This window comes from Argentina silus (assembly GCF_951799395.1).
Source record: "Argentina silus genome assembly, chromosome: 4".
Taxonomy (NCBI): Eukaryota; Metazoa; Chordata; class Actinopteri; order Argentiniformes; family Argentinidae; genus Argentina; species Argentina silus.
The window spans coordinates 5,524,492-5,539,693 of NC_139658.1; the positions used below are offsets into that span (position 1 = coordinate 5,524,492).

Sequence of the window (15,202 nt, forward strand, 5' to 3'; positions counted from 1 at the left end):
ACCAAACTAATGAAGTGAGTGGATGGAAGCAACACAGAACCAATCTTTTTCATTTGAGAAAATGTAACTAAAAGGTTAGTCTACAAAAATAAACCAACATAATTAATTAGTGGAAAATATTCAAGAACTGTAAGACAACTTTTCCAGACAATCTTTAATAATCATTGATCACAAACAATATTCCAGTGTAAACTGTCACTGAACAAAGTTGATGTCCGTTGTAGCCTCTAATTTGGTCCAAGACACCTGAAATAAATTGGTAAAAATAATTTCACATTCTACTGATGAACATTCCTCATGTCTCACAATTAGTGTTTTTAATATCTAATTGACCATATTCAATGTTATGGGCTGTGATCAATCAACATTGATTGCAAACTGCATGTATTGGTTCTGTGACTGAAATGTATATTCTGTACCAAAGCCTCTCTCAAATCCAAATAGTTAACTTACCATCTCTGTCTGTACTTCATGGTAACGTTGTCCGTATTATGTACTACGTGATAGGTTGAGGAGACATCAGGTCAAAATCTGAAAGATTTCTTGCAACCCAAACTCCAGCAGCAAATAGGCCTAAATTGACCAGTAGGTTCCTAGACAAGGGTAAATAAATTAGTTAATCAGAGGTATACTGTTTATCACAAGGTGTAATTATGAAATAAAATTTTCAGTCACAGCTAAGCAAGATGTTGCGTGGGTTATTATTTACTACACACAAGATATCACTAGTCTCTGGATACACTACATTCAAGGGCGAAGCTAGGAGCATGATGTGAAAGTACAGTTAGTTGTCGACATGATAACTAGCTAGTCAGACGAGGGTGATCTATTCTAAGAAAACTGATATCCACCTTCTGAAATCGTTTCTATCTGTGGCAAAATGACACGCGGAGCTGATCCATTCCACGACACCAGAAGGTCCGGCGGCAGCCTTTTTCCCAGCTCCACTCATCTTGATACCTGTGTTGATTGCTTGCTCAGTACTGCTACAGATTTGGTGGAGCTATTTCATACGGCTGGACAGATTTGGATGCAACACCAGTACGGAAAGCCCAACGTAAAAAACTATGGTTGCCTATAGTGGCCACACTTAACAGCAGGTCGTTCAAGTGCTCACACCCACTCCCAAGCGCGTTCGCGTTCCATAACAGAAAATGTCTGCTACACGGTATCGTCGGTTCTTGAAACTCTGCGAAGAATGGCCACGGGACGAATCGAAGAAAGGCCGAGATTTAGGGACGTTTCTTCGACAGAGAGTAGCACATGCCTTTCGTGAAGGTGAAAACACACAGGTAGCGAGTAAGCTCTCACAAATTAATTGCCAATTCGACGCTAAGAGGATGACAGGACACGTATCGACCTTGCACTAAATTTGGTGTCTCTGGTTGTTGGTCTGTACTGAGGTCCTGCTCACTGTTCTGATCTTTCTTGACAGCTCTCGGATCCAGAGAAGTGTGATCACATGTACGAAAGTTTGGCCCGTATCAACAGCAACTTGTACAGAGAACGAGTAAGGACGATATTGTCATTCCCTCACATCCCTGAAATGTTTTGCTTGCATGCATGGGTAGTGGATACTGTATGTGCAGTTGACTTAAAGAAGATATGTTCTGTCGCAGTAATAATACTAATATATATAGGGCTAAATCAATACTGCTGCTGTATTTTGACAAGTACACTGTATTTTTACGATCTTCTTATATTCACAGTTCCCCCGCACAAGAGACACCAGTTTTACTGGTGTCACAGTGGAAGAGTGTAGAATGCTATTGGCCACAGGTATGGATACACACACTATTTCACATAGGCCTACATCTATAGATTTTCCAAGTTGATCATTTTCTCATGTACCTGGAAAATGCAGCACTACATTGCAGTACATTTTGCATTTTATGTCACTAACACAAAAGTCATATTCACAAATTGATTTTGAGGTAACACAGAATTTCCTCCTTGACTTTGTATTATCAATAATGTATTTTACTATTGAGTGTGGTCTTTGCTTAGGGTTTCATTTATCATAGTGCCACTGAGGATACTGACGTGTTCATGGACTTTTTCCTCTTATCATCATGCAAATTCTGTGCATATTCTTTTTACATTGAAATATAATCTAACCATTTTTTAAGAGCTATATCCTCTTGGGTCTCTGAGAAGATTACATGGGTGGGAAGAAACTCCACTGGATGTTTAGGATATGTCTCTGATGTTTTACTTCCCCTCAAAGGTAGCATGCAGCAGATGGATGAGGAGAAAAAGGGGTTGTGGAAGACACTAATGACGCGATTCTCCTCCAAGTCACCAGAAGATGGCCCTGAAAAGGCTCCTGAAAAGTAGCACTTGTCCTGTATATGTTTTCTTTTGCCCTCTGTATGTTTAGAAATAAAAGTTTATTATTATCCTTTGGGATTCTTTCATAATTTCAATGAAGCTGGGCCATTGTAACTGTAAATATAGCAGACATAGTGGATCATAAGAAGCCTGACAGAGAAGGTTAAAAGCTGTCACATTCCTTTTACACAGGGAAGGCAATCTTCCCACAACAAACTGGGCACAGATTGGCATGTGTTAAGTGATAAGGAAACAGAACCAGGAGGGAAAGTAAGCATCAATAATTATTAATTATATTGGAATTAACCTTGTTGAGACCAGGCTTTTGTGAGAACAAGATGATTTGGAGGTATGGCAACGCAAGACTATATTGGAATAAGATTTGTTCATAAGAAATAATTAAATTATGTATGTTCACAGTCAAGTGCCAAATAGGGTTGAATGAATTCCTCTTTTAGGAATTGAGCTACCACTATAACACAACTCCGTAGGCCTGTTAGTCATAATGAAAATGAACAGCCTTATTTATGTTTAATGACAAACATAGAAAAACTATATAATTTCAACAAACCAGTACAAAATACATTTTATTTCTGTTTGATTCCATAAATATAAGCAGACACAAAAATAATACATTTTCACATTGAACATAGTCTATGTAGATACAATCTGATATACTTTAAAGACTTTGCTGGCATATCTAAATACCTTTTTCAGTATATATGGTCCCAGTGGGAATTATGTCACAATGTTTCACACAGATATACCGTAGTAAGCTCCTCATTAACAACAGAAACAATCGTTAGAACATGATGCTGACAATACTAAGACAATGAGTTCAATTACTGCACTGGAAACATATCAAGTATGTGTGGTAACAATACTCAATATGTTTTATTGGAATATAGAATAGGGGCCGGTACGAACTGTGTTCAGAACAGTATAGCACGAGTGGCCAGTGGTGCTTTTCTGAAATAGCCTAGAATACTAGAGAGTAAAGTTTTCTTATCATTCACTGGGAGGCAAGCTCTTGGTGAGGACAGGGCCGGCTCTAGCCATTTTGGTGCCGTAGGCGAGATTAGAATTTGGTGAGTGATTTGGATGAGTGATAATTAGTTATGCACAGGTCGTTAGTTACCACTGCCTGCTTTCCCAGTTTGTGACAATGTCATTGTAAAATTGCCCTTTTGGTGAAAGAATGCCCTGTAAGAAAATAAAAGGACAGTGACAATGTTGACTGTGTTTAAGGAATATTTTACTTGGTGTAACCAGCAGCAGAGCAGTCCATGCTCTGGGTCCAGCCATGTGGTCTGAGCCGAGAACTGAGTTTTAGTTTAGTCAGTGTTTTACTAGAAGAGCTGATTTATTTAATGTTTTTCACATGTTTTTCACTCGCACTAACCGCTACGTTATTCTCACAGAATTGCATTTTCTTTGGGTACCCCCTCTCAACATTTTAGGCAGCACCCCCTCGCGAATTATACTTCCTACGTCCCTGACTGCAATGCCATTAATGAAATTTACTGCAAGATAACAGCTACGGTTGACTGTTCAAAAGTGTCATGGCCTGGTGGAGGAACATGGCTGGGGTGGCTAACACCACATCCTAATTGCCCGCAGCGCTGCTGTCTATCTGTCACCGAGTTGATTGGTAAAGCAGGTTAACTGCAATAAATCGAAAAACATATACAGGGTTTTTTGGATAAGTAGGTACATACGATTTGTGATGTTTGCAGGCGCCACATAACTGACAAAACTGTACGTAGAAAAATGATGCACAAAACTGAAAGAGTTGAAGGCGTAAATGTAAATCCACACTATGGCTGGGACGACAGAGACGCATTATTAATTGTATCCTATTTAGACTATAAATTATGTGACTGCAAAATGTGACTGCAAACTGTACACAGAAATATTTATACATTGATAAAATAAGTGGCTGTGTGCCACACTCCATGTTATAGGGTTATAATAATTATATAATCTTGAATCTGGTTGACTACCAGACTTAATACTTTCATAATAGTAGGCTATGTGACAGCATGGCTTGCCCTTGAGTGAAGCTTTGGCCAATGAAAGTGTTGTGGGTGGGCCCACATTGGGCCCACATTACCGCCCTTCACCAGCATAGAAAATAGCAAATACGAAAACAGAATAAATTTAAATAAAATGTTCTTGTCTTTCTATTACTGTTATTTGATTTTGCAAAACTAAACAAAATAAAGAACAAGCCATTCTTCGTTTTTGGGGGGCAGATTGAAAACATTAAAATTACTGTTGTTTCTCTTTTCTTCCCCAACAAAGGCAGAAATAGCAAAATGAGCAATTCTCGTTTTCTGTTTTCTAACTCCACAAACGAAAAACGAGATATGAGTGGATTTCCGATATCCGATTTCCGCTTTGAACACGCAAATCGGATGGCCGCGAGGTACACGGACCGTACACGGACCTTATTTCCACTAGTACTCATACATGGTAGTCACTTTTGTGATATGGGTACTTTATTGCACTTGCTTAAAAATAATTCAATAGGCCTACCACTTGGTGCAAAGTGGTGCTGAAATACAAATAAAAATAAGTAATGAATTGATTATTGGGTAATTACCATATTACCATGCAGAATCTGGTCATTTCTGAAGGTTATATCAATTACAGTACTTGCTCAGTCAATTTAAACTAGAGGGACATTCAAGGGCAGTGAAATTACCCTCTTAAATGTTCTAACTTTATTTGATTAGAATCCACAATAGGCCTACGCCTTGGTCCCATTCTAACCTATTCTATAAGTATGACACTAGAGTACACCCACACCTGGTGATAAACCAAGATAGACACATTTCAATTAAAACAAGAAAGCAATGTTATTTTCATTATTATGATGGATTTATCGCATTAATGGCTGTGCTCACAAGAACATTATCTAAAGCTCTTTTATGATCACATTGGAGTTATTTGGCCCACCTTCCCCATCGTCCTACCACATTCACACCTTGCAACCAGTCCTCCAGCGTTCCTACCTTCTTGTCGCTCCACAAAACCTCGTTGTCTGACTGTGAACTCTCACCCTGGTGGTCGGGAAATGTCAAAGAGAGGCCCGTGCTGCAGCAGGGGGGGCGTATAAGGGGGGGAAAAAACAACAGTTTATTGCCTTATTTTCATGGAAATTATTTTCCTTTTGCCTAGTGCAGGAGTCATAACCTATAACATCAAAAACTGACGCGTAGCTGATCAACTCCTCTCACAGCCGCCGTTGACAGCAATTTGCAGTCTTGATCGTTCTCCTTTCGCATAACAATCCTTGCCAAACATGTGAGTAGCAACCGCTGCTATGTCTTCCCTATGTAAACCTGTTATATCTGCGATGTTGTCTGTGCTTATGCTTCCCCTCCTATTTGCTAGGATACACTGTGTCGGTGCAGTCAGTGGTTCATGTAAATAACGTTCTGTGCTCAGTTACAATAAACCTGTGCGGCTCTCTGCGACGCAAATTGATGTCTGTCGGTTTCACCGGGCGGTTGTATGGCGACGTCTCGTCTAATTGTGCATTTTTTATTTTTAGATATTGCCATGCGTTGCGTTTTCTTAGTGTTTGACTGATAAAAGGAATGGGCTATTAGCCTACGTGATACTAGATATGGCCTCTGAAAATACATACAAGTGTATTTCCGCAAATTGATTCAAGATAGCCTACCACACAGATATCAAGTCTGAGTGATAAGACTCCTAGAAATCTTGTGGCTTTCATTTATATAAGCCATGCAACAGAGCTGCCTTAGATGAGATCTTTACTTGTCTTATAAGCAGGTAAGTAATTGACACCTCGTGCGTCTATTGATTTGACGGAGGAATGCACGATTTAAATTGTCATTCTATTATTCATTCAATTTCAGAATCTTTGTCAATCAACATGGCAATACAGCAAATCCAACAACTAAGAGCAATGAATTCTAGTAACAGAAATCCTAGTCATGAAACGTAATGTATTTTTGTATACATTATGTCATGTTTCATGTCTACAGAAATCCCAATGTCTGTCAGTTGACCTGCTTGTTGTTCCCAATGGTGACACCAAAGTACCTTACATTCATGACTCCACACCTAATTCTGGGTTTGTCTTGGAGTCTTTATAAATATAGTTGTCTTTATTTATGCCTGGTATGACAAAGAGGTTTATTACAGGTCTGTTACATTATAAGCAACGGTTTTGTTTGTTTGATAGTTTTTTTTTTGCAAACCTACTCTCAGGTATTTAAACCCTGTCACCCTCTTTTTCAGGAGGGAGAAATACTGCTCCTGTTAAAAATGACCATCCAACCTACCAGCTTCTTTTTCACCATGACACCCAGCAGAGGATTCTGGGATTGACGCTTGCATCACTCCCACTGATGGCCTGGACTGGGTAAGAACATGTGACAAACACAGAAAGATATTTGTATTGCAAAGTTCCAATTATCAAGGAGAGTCCCCCTGTTTGCTTTGTGTTACGCCATTATCTGGTGTAAAAGCCTTGTTTATGCCTTGTAGGTTTCAGCTTGCCTGCTGAAGCTATGGGGAGCTGTTGGAGCTGTCTATACAGAGACCCCATCCAAGACAACCATCTCACAAAATTCAAGGTTCATAATTACTTGTAATTTAACCACATAAATTGTTCTCTGTAAGTCGTTATTTGTGTATCTAGAGTGATATAGATTGTTATAAACTTACTATAGAGAAGTGATTGTGCTTTGGGGTTTTTTCTATGGCAGGTAACCAACGTGGATGATGAGGGTAACGAGCTGGGCTCTGGGACCATGGAGCTTACCCAGACAGAGCTCATACTGCACACACGCAAGAGGGACGCCATCCGGTGGCCATACCTCTGCTTGCGCCGCTACGGCTACGACTCCAACCTCTTCTCTTTTGAGAGTGGTCGGCGCTGCCAGACTGGACAAGGTCAGTCACCTGAACTCCATAGGTGTCCCCCTTAACATTCAGCCCCGGGCTATGACACATGCAGTGGAGGCTAGTGGAGGTAGAAATCGGAGGACGGGCTCATTGTAATAAATGGAATGGAATAAGGAATGGTATTACACGTGTGTTTGATACCATTCCTCATTCCATTCCATACATCACAATGAACCTGTCCTCCGATTTCTGCCTCTCCTGGTGCACATGGTTCCAGTATTGAATATTTGATGCTGCTTTTAATGAAAATGAGCCAGCAGCTCAAATGCAGCTTGGGGTTGGGTATTTGTCAGAACTGTTGTTAAGAAGCTTATCTGGTTGCTTTCGTCTTTGTGCTTGGGTCAGGAATCTTTGCATTCAAGTGTTCCCGGGCAGAGGAGATCTTCAACCTTCTCCAGGAGTTAATGCAGTGCAATAGCATCAATGTGGTGGAGGAGCCTATGATAATGACCCGTAGTGGACACACACCGGAGATGGATATGCCTCGTACTCCACAGACACCCAACAGTGAGCCAACTACATCATTAGACACACACACACACACACACACACACATACACACACACACACACACACACACACACACACACACACACACACATACACACGCTCAAAGACAATCTCAGTCACAGCCTTTGTCTCACCTCATGTCTTAATTTCATACAAATACAGTTCATACTGAGTGGACCATGCACACACACACACACACACACACACACACACACCGACTATCAAAAAGTCTTTCTACACATTCACAACACCACACACCGAGGCTTATTCAACACCATTAGCTACAGTATGTAGTATAGACTCATTTACAGGCCCATTCACATCACAGACTCATATACAACATTGTCCTGTCATCTGTTTGCAGCTCCAGCATTCCCTGTCCAGGGTTTCCCCAACGGGTACCCAGGGTATCCTATCAGAGCTGACTCCTCCCAGCCCTCTCTTGCTGATGATCATGGCCACAGCCTCATGGCCCTGGAGGACCAGGTAAAGACAACCTCTCACCTCTCCACCCTCCTTTGTCTCCACCTGGGAAAGGGACGAAGGTGGTCTAACTCTCTCTTCTTTATTTCTCTCTCTCTCTCTCTAGGCCCACACTTATGTGAATACTGTTAGTGTGGATGGGGATCTCTCCAGTAGACATTGTGTCCACTCCCTACCAGAGGTGCGGCCCAGCTCTTTTCCTGAGGCAGCCCGGGGAGCCATGCCTGTAGGGGGCCAAGGAGGTGGGCAGGCCAGCATGCACTGCTGTCCCCTGGAGGAACGCAAAGACCCCCAGGTGTTCTTACAGCCCTCCTCACAGGAGGTCAAATTCATGCTGGGACCCACCCCAGCACAACGCCACCTACTGGAACGAGAGAGGGAGAGGGAAAGGCATGGGCACAATCCCCATGTCCTTCGGCCTGTAGAGGGTGCCACAGGCTCAGAGACGGAGGGAGATGAGCCCCCTCTGCATATGTGCAACTCACACTCCTATCATCACTATCACCACCTCATGCACAGGCACCCTGGCCATGAGCACCAGGAAGGCTGCCAGGGCAGTCAGCTCACCTACGAGAACATCAATGGTTTGAAGGGAGGCCGCAGACTGAGACTCAGCCCCAGCAGCGTGTCCCAGTCTGTGGGCTCCAGCAGCAGCAGCAGCACTACCGGAGATAGTCACCCCCACTCACACCCACTCCCCCACCCACACCCACATGGCCCCTTGTCCTTGCCCCCCCAGGGGTACCCCTGTGAACGGGGTGTGGGCGGAGGTCACAGGCGGACAGCTCTCCTCAACTATGAGAACCTGCCCTCCCTACCACCAGTGTGGGAGTACCGTGCTCTGCAGAGGGATGAGGAGCAGGACGAGGAAGACGATGAGCAGGATGAAGAGGAGTATGAGGAAGAGGAGGAGGACTTTGACGAGTACGAGTTTTCAGAAGGTCCCGGCACGCCCAATGGGTATCACCAGGATGGCCGGGGGATCCACCGGGATGCACTGCAGAACTATGTCAACACAGAGCAGGTCCAGCCCCCCCGGCTCCGACATGCCTGCCCCCCCCACCCTCAGCCATGCCAGTCAGACAGGGGGGGGCGAATATTTAGCTTTGATTTCCGCAGACGTTCAGGGGGAGGGGTGGGAGGTTGTGAGCACGGCCATATGCCCCCATCACGGCAGCTCAACTACATCCAGGTGGACTTAGAGGGAGAGGCACCCTGCCAGGCCCTCAGCGGTGGGGCTGCTCAGCCACAGCCACAGCACCAGCGCCTACCACCCCTCAAATGTGGTCCCCAGGCACCCCGACGCAGTGAGTTCTACGCAGTCATCGACCTAAAGAAGACTGCAGCCATGTCCAACCTACAGAAAGCTCTCCCTAGGGACGATGGCACCTCGAGAAAGACTCGCCACAACAGCACAGACCTGCCTCTGTAGAAGGTAGAAGGAGGATAGGGGAAACATGAAGGCACAGAGTAGGGAGAGAAATTAAGGGAAACAGGTGTAGGTGGAGAGTTTGGGTGGACAGGCTTAGTCCACATTTCAGCGCACTGGACCCCTCACTCTCATCCACACATCAGACTGTCCAGCTGGCTAATATACAGGTACCTATTTAGAAACTTGCTGAAACCTGTCCATGCATATTCCAGTAATGGAGCAAGCTCTTTGGTTTAAATTTGCCATATCATTGTGTGTCATTTGGCTGTGGTGTGAGACAGTTTGGGGAAGCAGCAGCTACTGCAGTTGTGGTAGCAGGGTTTATGGTTAAACCCTTTACATTGTTTTGGTTGGAAGGCTGTTTTTCTTTAAGCTTAGCTGTGGTTGTGAGCAGAGGTCCCTGGTTTGGGTTGGGAGCAGTAGTGGACAGGTTATATCGACAACCTTGCTTTGAATCAGTGATGCTTAATTTGAGATGTAAAAGCATTGCTCATGACTTAGCTAGAAATCTTCATTTCATTTTCATTCATGTTTTTTTGGTTTTGTTTTCTTCCCTGTTTACAGACATGTGACTACAGTCTTTACCTATTATGAGCCTAATCAATTTAAGAGAGTTCAGGTTTACTTGTCCTGATTATCATACAGTTGCGGAAGTGAAACATAGTTTATGATTCCCTTTCGAATTAATGTTGATGTGCATTCCTCAGCTTATAGTACAAGTACCTCTTCCCCTGCGATGGGTAGAAAGGACAGTTGATGAAATATGTATAACTATCTGCCCTCAGGAATTATTACAGATTGGTACGGTTTGCACATGATCCTTTGGAATTGTAATTTTACGTCCTAACATAGTTGGCTGAGAAAGAACCCATAGCAGAGTTTGGAATGAATAGATTTTCTCTCTGCTCAAGATTGAATATCCTTGAAAATTGAAAGTCAATTTACAGTGGGAATAATACTGTGCCCTGATAGCATACATGACACAGTGTAGTAAGACTGGATCCTCAGCCCCCGCCCACTCCACCCCACACACATCTAAAAGGCGGTAAGCAGGTCATCTCTGTTCATTGCACTCTGCATATTATTCCACATATATAAGAAATCCATATCCAGTTTGGTTCATAAACTATGGTTCGAGTCTTGACTGTGGTTACCTTTGCACTTTTTACCTTTGGCTCAGACGATGGCCACTGAAGTTCCTACCGTTCGTACTCCCTCTCCTCTGACCTAGGGTTGTGACCAGCTTGGATGAAGTGGTTACATCACACTGGGCCAAACATTTTTTGGATGTTCTTTTCCAACATTGTAGAGACCAATTTGTTTATTTTCAGAGTAGATGTTGGTTACCTGTAATAATGGCATGAATCTCATAACCTCACATAAAAAGTAGAGAGGCCAAGAGGTTTACTATTTTACTACTTATCAGAGTGATACTCTCTGATCACAGAGGGTCTACTTAAAGGGGAATATATCAGTATGTTTTCAATGTTAGCTGTTTATGGAAAGTCATGCAGTGAGCATTCGGGTGATGATATTTATTTATTTATTTTCTTATTTATTTATTTATTCAATTAGTTGTCTATTATCCTATTGGTATTGTCTAGTCAAAGATGTGATGACCTTTTTTTTTGTAATCCAGAGTAGAGACCAAAGTATCACCTGACGATACCACTGGATACCTTTGTATTACCATTATGACTGTAATTATTTTCTGAATAAGAAAGACTGTATTAACATATTAAAGTGCCAAATCTTTACTGTTAACTGTATGAACATGATAAATCAAATCGATGTGCCATTAGGATTTGTAGAAAACCTGAGGGCTAGGAGACTCAAATGTCACAAAATGAGTGAGTTTGTTCCAGGTAAACTGGACAAGAAAGGGCAAGAATGACACATTTCACCTCATCCACATTGACAGCCATATTGGAGTGAGACAAAGGATTGGTAAATCTAGTAATCTGGTAATCACAACTCCAGTGGTTTTATGCTGCTATATACATATTTAAACAGTATGATACTTGTCACGGTAGAAAGATGTTGATGTGTTGGAGCCTATGCAGGACTTTTTGCTATATTGTTTGGTAATAGAACTAGCACTGTCTTACTCCCTCTTACTGCCTCTGAACTATCAGTGTCGAAATAGTTATTTCTAAAGAGTTATTTCTCCTGTATTAGGCAAATGCTTTACACTCCAAGCATTGTTTTCATTACAATCTGGCTGTCTAGTGAGTAAAGTAGCTGAAGCACAGGCCTACCAACTATAATCCTCATCTTGAGTGTTCATATTAACTGCTTATTTGAACTGATGGAAATAGATGATGTCTACGGGGACATTTTTCGGACAGGGATATCCATTTGTACACATATATTTTCATGATACATTTGAAGGGTGTTTACATTACGCAATAATGGTTGAATAGAGTTGTACTGATGGAGATGATGTTTCAGACCAATGTGTGACGTTTGAACAGTGTATAGAGCTGCAGGCCTATTTTATTTGACCCCTGTTTTTATGTGAATCACCATTGTCAGACTCCTTTCTCAGGCCCTTTGTTGATGATACAACATCCCTAATGCGTGTTTAGATTAGACATGAGAAATTATATGTTTTATGTTTTCTTGATTGTCTATTACAGTAGATTTGCGCTTACTCAAAACTTAACTGTGCCATAAGTGACCGTTGCCAAGCACTCTGGACGATATGTACTGTAGCTCTTGAATGTTGAAGCCTATAGGGCCATGTATCAGGAGGCATATGCCCAAAATATCTGTGTTTTGCACCGATATAGAGGGTCTCTGTGAAGTCATGACTGTTTATGAAGGTTTTAAGGTTGATTTGTTCTACATTCAATGATTATTATCAATTAATTTCATTACAAAGGGCATAATGCATTAATGCCCTTTGTAATTTCACTCCCTCTTCCTTTAACTCCAATGGGCTATGTTTATTAGCAGTGTTGTTGGCAGCTGCTAATGTGTCATTGGATGCAGACAACATTTTGAGTTTTTGTTGGCACAGACAACACTTAATGCCTCTGAGTTATTACTGTAGGCAGAAGATAGACAAGGCTCTAGTGGTACTAGTGATGGGTTAGGCACTGTCAAGCCAAGGCAGGGTGCATATCAAGAGGCTCTTGTTATTTCATCTCCCCAAAACTTGAAACACAATTTAAACTTCAAACTGTAATTCCAACTAAAAGCTCTGTTGTTAAAGCATTAAAGCCCACCTAACATGTGAAATTATATAAATTAAATAATTTTGCCCCATACAATGTTTAACCTCATTTTATGGTGAAGATTACCTTGCATTTCCAAAAAAGAAAAACACCCAGCCAGTTAAGGCCACCTTGTCATGGTGTGTTCCATTTGACAGTTGGTGTGTTACTTGTGTTGGCCTCTCCTGCCAGAGAGCTAACGGTTGTAGGAAATGAAGTTCCTTTCTCTCCACTGGAGAAGCCACTATAGGTACAGAGAGCACTTTGTGCAATATTTTCCCAAGGTATAAACAGTAGCTCAAAATCTATGAAATGTCGCAATGGCTGCATGCTGTATTACCATGTTTCTGTTAACAGTTTGTTTTATTCGTTCATTTCTTTACCATTGAATGCATGTGTGATAATTACAAGTGGGTGATTCTAACAGGGGTCCATTTTCATCTTATCATATGCTAATGCTCTAGTCAAATGTGCCCAGAGCAATGAAAACATGTTGAACCTGTGTGTGGTAATAATGTTTGTGATGGGTATGGTATGTATTGATTAATATAAAGGTTGGGTTGGCCAAACTAAATGACTGTGATGTACACTAATATGACTGAGTGCCAAATCTCAAGGCCAGGACACGCCTGGGACTCCAGGTACTAGGACTCTCAATGAGAGATGCCAATGACTCTCAACCCTGGTGTTGATTTTACCTGCGGTATGAATGTAGAGAGACTCTGTATAGCTGATGGGCGACTACGCTTAATGTTTCTATCTTTGCTGAAAAAGAAAAAGATTGTGAGTGTTCAAGTTTTTGTCTCAATTTCAAATTTGCAATCCAAGTTTCTTCGTATATTTGCATTTATTGTAAGTATGTATCTCTATGTATGTACATACATATATATGGGTATGCAGTGAAGGTCTTCTCATATCTTCATTAGATATACAGTAACTGAAAAAAAGCTAATTTTGCTACAGTGCATCGGTTGAATCATGTAAAGAAAAACTCTAAGCATTTCATTACGTTTGGGGAAAAGACATCCCACATTCTGATAGAGAAGATGACCAGCATAATTACTGTATGTTCTTTGCACCCTAATCTTGCAGAGCCAGATGAGTGTATCTCTGAATATTGCATATATTCTGATAAATCATTACGCTGTAGCCGTAAAGTCTGGCAATCAAGATTATTTGCACCCCTCCCCATTCCACCCCTGTCCCAATACAAAGCAGGCATGGTTGTATAATTTTGGTTGTATAAACCATTGAAGATCGGGGCTTGTACAAAAACCATGTATGTGACTACATGTCATGTCAACATTAAAATTCAACTCTTAAGAAAAAGTTATTTTGATGACTATTTTAATCCAAAGTGGATTTTACAATCTTTCCCTTAGAGGAAAATATCAATAGCTGCCTGTACCTGATCAAATTGCCCTCAGTGATATTGGAGGAAAAAACATTTCAAGAAGACATAGTCATGTTTTTTATTTTTTGCCTAAAAACCTAAAATTAAAACATGACATTCATTTGAAGACTGCTTTTACAGGTGAATATTGTTTACTATCCTACTTTGAGCATGCACTTGGTGTCTGCCTGTGTAACCGGTTTTATGATTTGATGTACAGCAAGCATGGTCTTGTTAGTAATAGATTTTTCAGCAAGCTGTAATTATATGCCTTATATAGTTGTCTTAGTTGTCTTGTTACGTTGGTATGTCTGTCTTGTTTTATGGCGATTGAACCATTGTGTCAAAAGAAGATTCTCACAAATAAAGCAGAGCTTTTATTGTTTTTACTCCGTTTGGTGTCAGTAATATAAGACCCTTGCGATCTAAAGTGATCTTAGGCTGAATAATTCATGAATGTACTGGTAACGGAAGAACCCAAGATGCTCAACAAAAGATTAGGTCATGCATATTATACTATATAGTATGTGATATGAGCATTGAAGTCCTATAGGTTACTTTACCTGTACTTTAAAATGTTTTTCCAAAGTGACACACGTAACCAGTCATGACACAAGCTTATAAACCTATAGCCTATCAACTTTTTGGCAACAATGAAAGTATGACCTGAAGACATTTTATGCTGAAATGCACATGCACTACTACAACAGAAGGCCTACATTATTGATTTTCTTTAATGTGAAATGTATCCGAAGTGTATACTTCAATTCAAAATACCTCACCATAATTGGTTAAACAATTGGTTAAACAACAAATGATGTTCTCGGTTTACAAAGAAAGGTTGAAATATTCACTAAATATGCTTCAATTATGAACACTTCTTGATCAACA

General features: G+C 41.2%; 3 protein-coding genes across 3 annotated transcripts; 2 read left to right on the forward strand and 1 right to left on the reverse strand.

Moving 5' to 3' along the window:
* Positions 1 to 136: 136 nt before the first annotated feature.
* Positions 137 to 1,031, reverse strand: tomm6 (translocase of outer mitochondrial membrane 6 homolog (yeast)). Its single transcript, XM_083668818.1, has 3 exons — positions 852 to 1,031; positions 454 to 593; positions 137 to 246 (listed from the first exon to the last, which is right to left on the reverse strand). Exons 1-2 carry the CDS (start codon positions 950 to 952, stop codon positions 497 to 499), a joined length of 198 nt encoding a protein of 65 aa, XP_083524944.1. The 5' UTR covers positions 953 to 1,031; the 3' UTR covers positions 137 to 246; positions 454 to 496.
* Positions 1,032 to 1,146: 115 nt separating this feature from the next.
* On the forward strand, positions 1,147 to 2,401 carry uqcc2 (ubiquinol-cytochrome c reductase complex assembly factor 2). Its single transcript, XM_083668817.1, has 4 exons — positions 1,147 to 1,292; positions 1,436 to 1,510; positions 1,710 to 1,779; positions 2,228 to 2,401. Exons 1-4 carry the CDS (start codon positions 1,155 to 1,157, stop codon positions 2,335 to 2,337), a joined length of 393 nt encoding a protein of 130 aa, XP_083524943.1. The 5' UTR covers positions 1,147 to 1,154; the 3' UTR covers positions 2,338 to 2,401.
* Positions 2,402 to 6,878: 4,477 nt separating this feature from the next.
* Positions 6,879 to 9,844, forward strand: frs3 (fibroblast growth factor receptor substrate 3; the record flags this gene model as incomplete). Its single annotated transcript, XM_083668802.1, has 5 exons — positions 6,879 to 6,944; positions 7,077 to 7,263; positions 7,621 to 7,782; positions 8,150 to 8,271; positions 8,375 to 9,844. The coding sequence occupies 5 exons, from the start codon at positions 6,879 to 6,881 to the stop codon at positions 9,698 to 9,700; spliced, it is 1,863 nt and encodes a 620-aa protein (XP_083524928.1). The 3' UTR covers positions 9,701 to 9,844.
* Between the last annotated feature and the right edge of the window lie 5,358 nt (positions 9,845 to 15,202).

Bases quoted from the DNA above. Each gene is read 5' to 3' on its own strand.
- tomm6 (XM_083668818.1), bottom strand. From the start codon at position 952: ATGAGTGGAGCTGGGAAAAAGGCTGCCGCCGGACCTTCTGGTGTCGTG. The intron at 594-851 runs GTGGATATCAGT...ACCCTTGTCTAG, and splicing joins GATAGAAACGATTTCAGAAG to GAACCTACTGGTCAATTTAG.
- uqcc2 (XM_083668817.1), top strand. From the start codon at position 1,155: ATGTCTGCTACACGGTATCGTCGGTTCTTGAAACTCTGCGAAGAATGG. The intron at 1,293-1,435 runs GTAGCGAGTAAG...CTTTCTTGACAG, and splicing joins GTGAAGGTGAAAACACACAG to CTCTCGGATCCAGAGAAGTG. The intron at 1,780-2,227 runs GTATGGATACAC...TTCCCCTCAAAG, and splicing joins TAGAATGCTATTGGCCACAG to GTAGCATGCAGCAGATGGAT.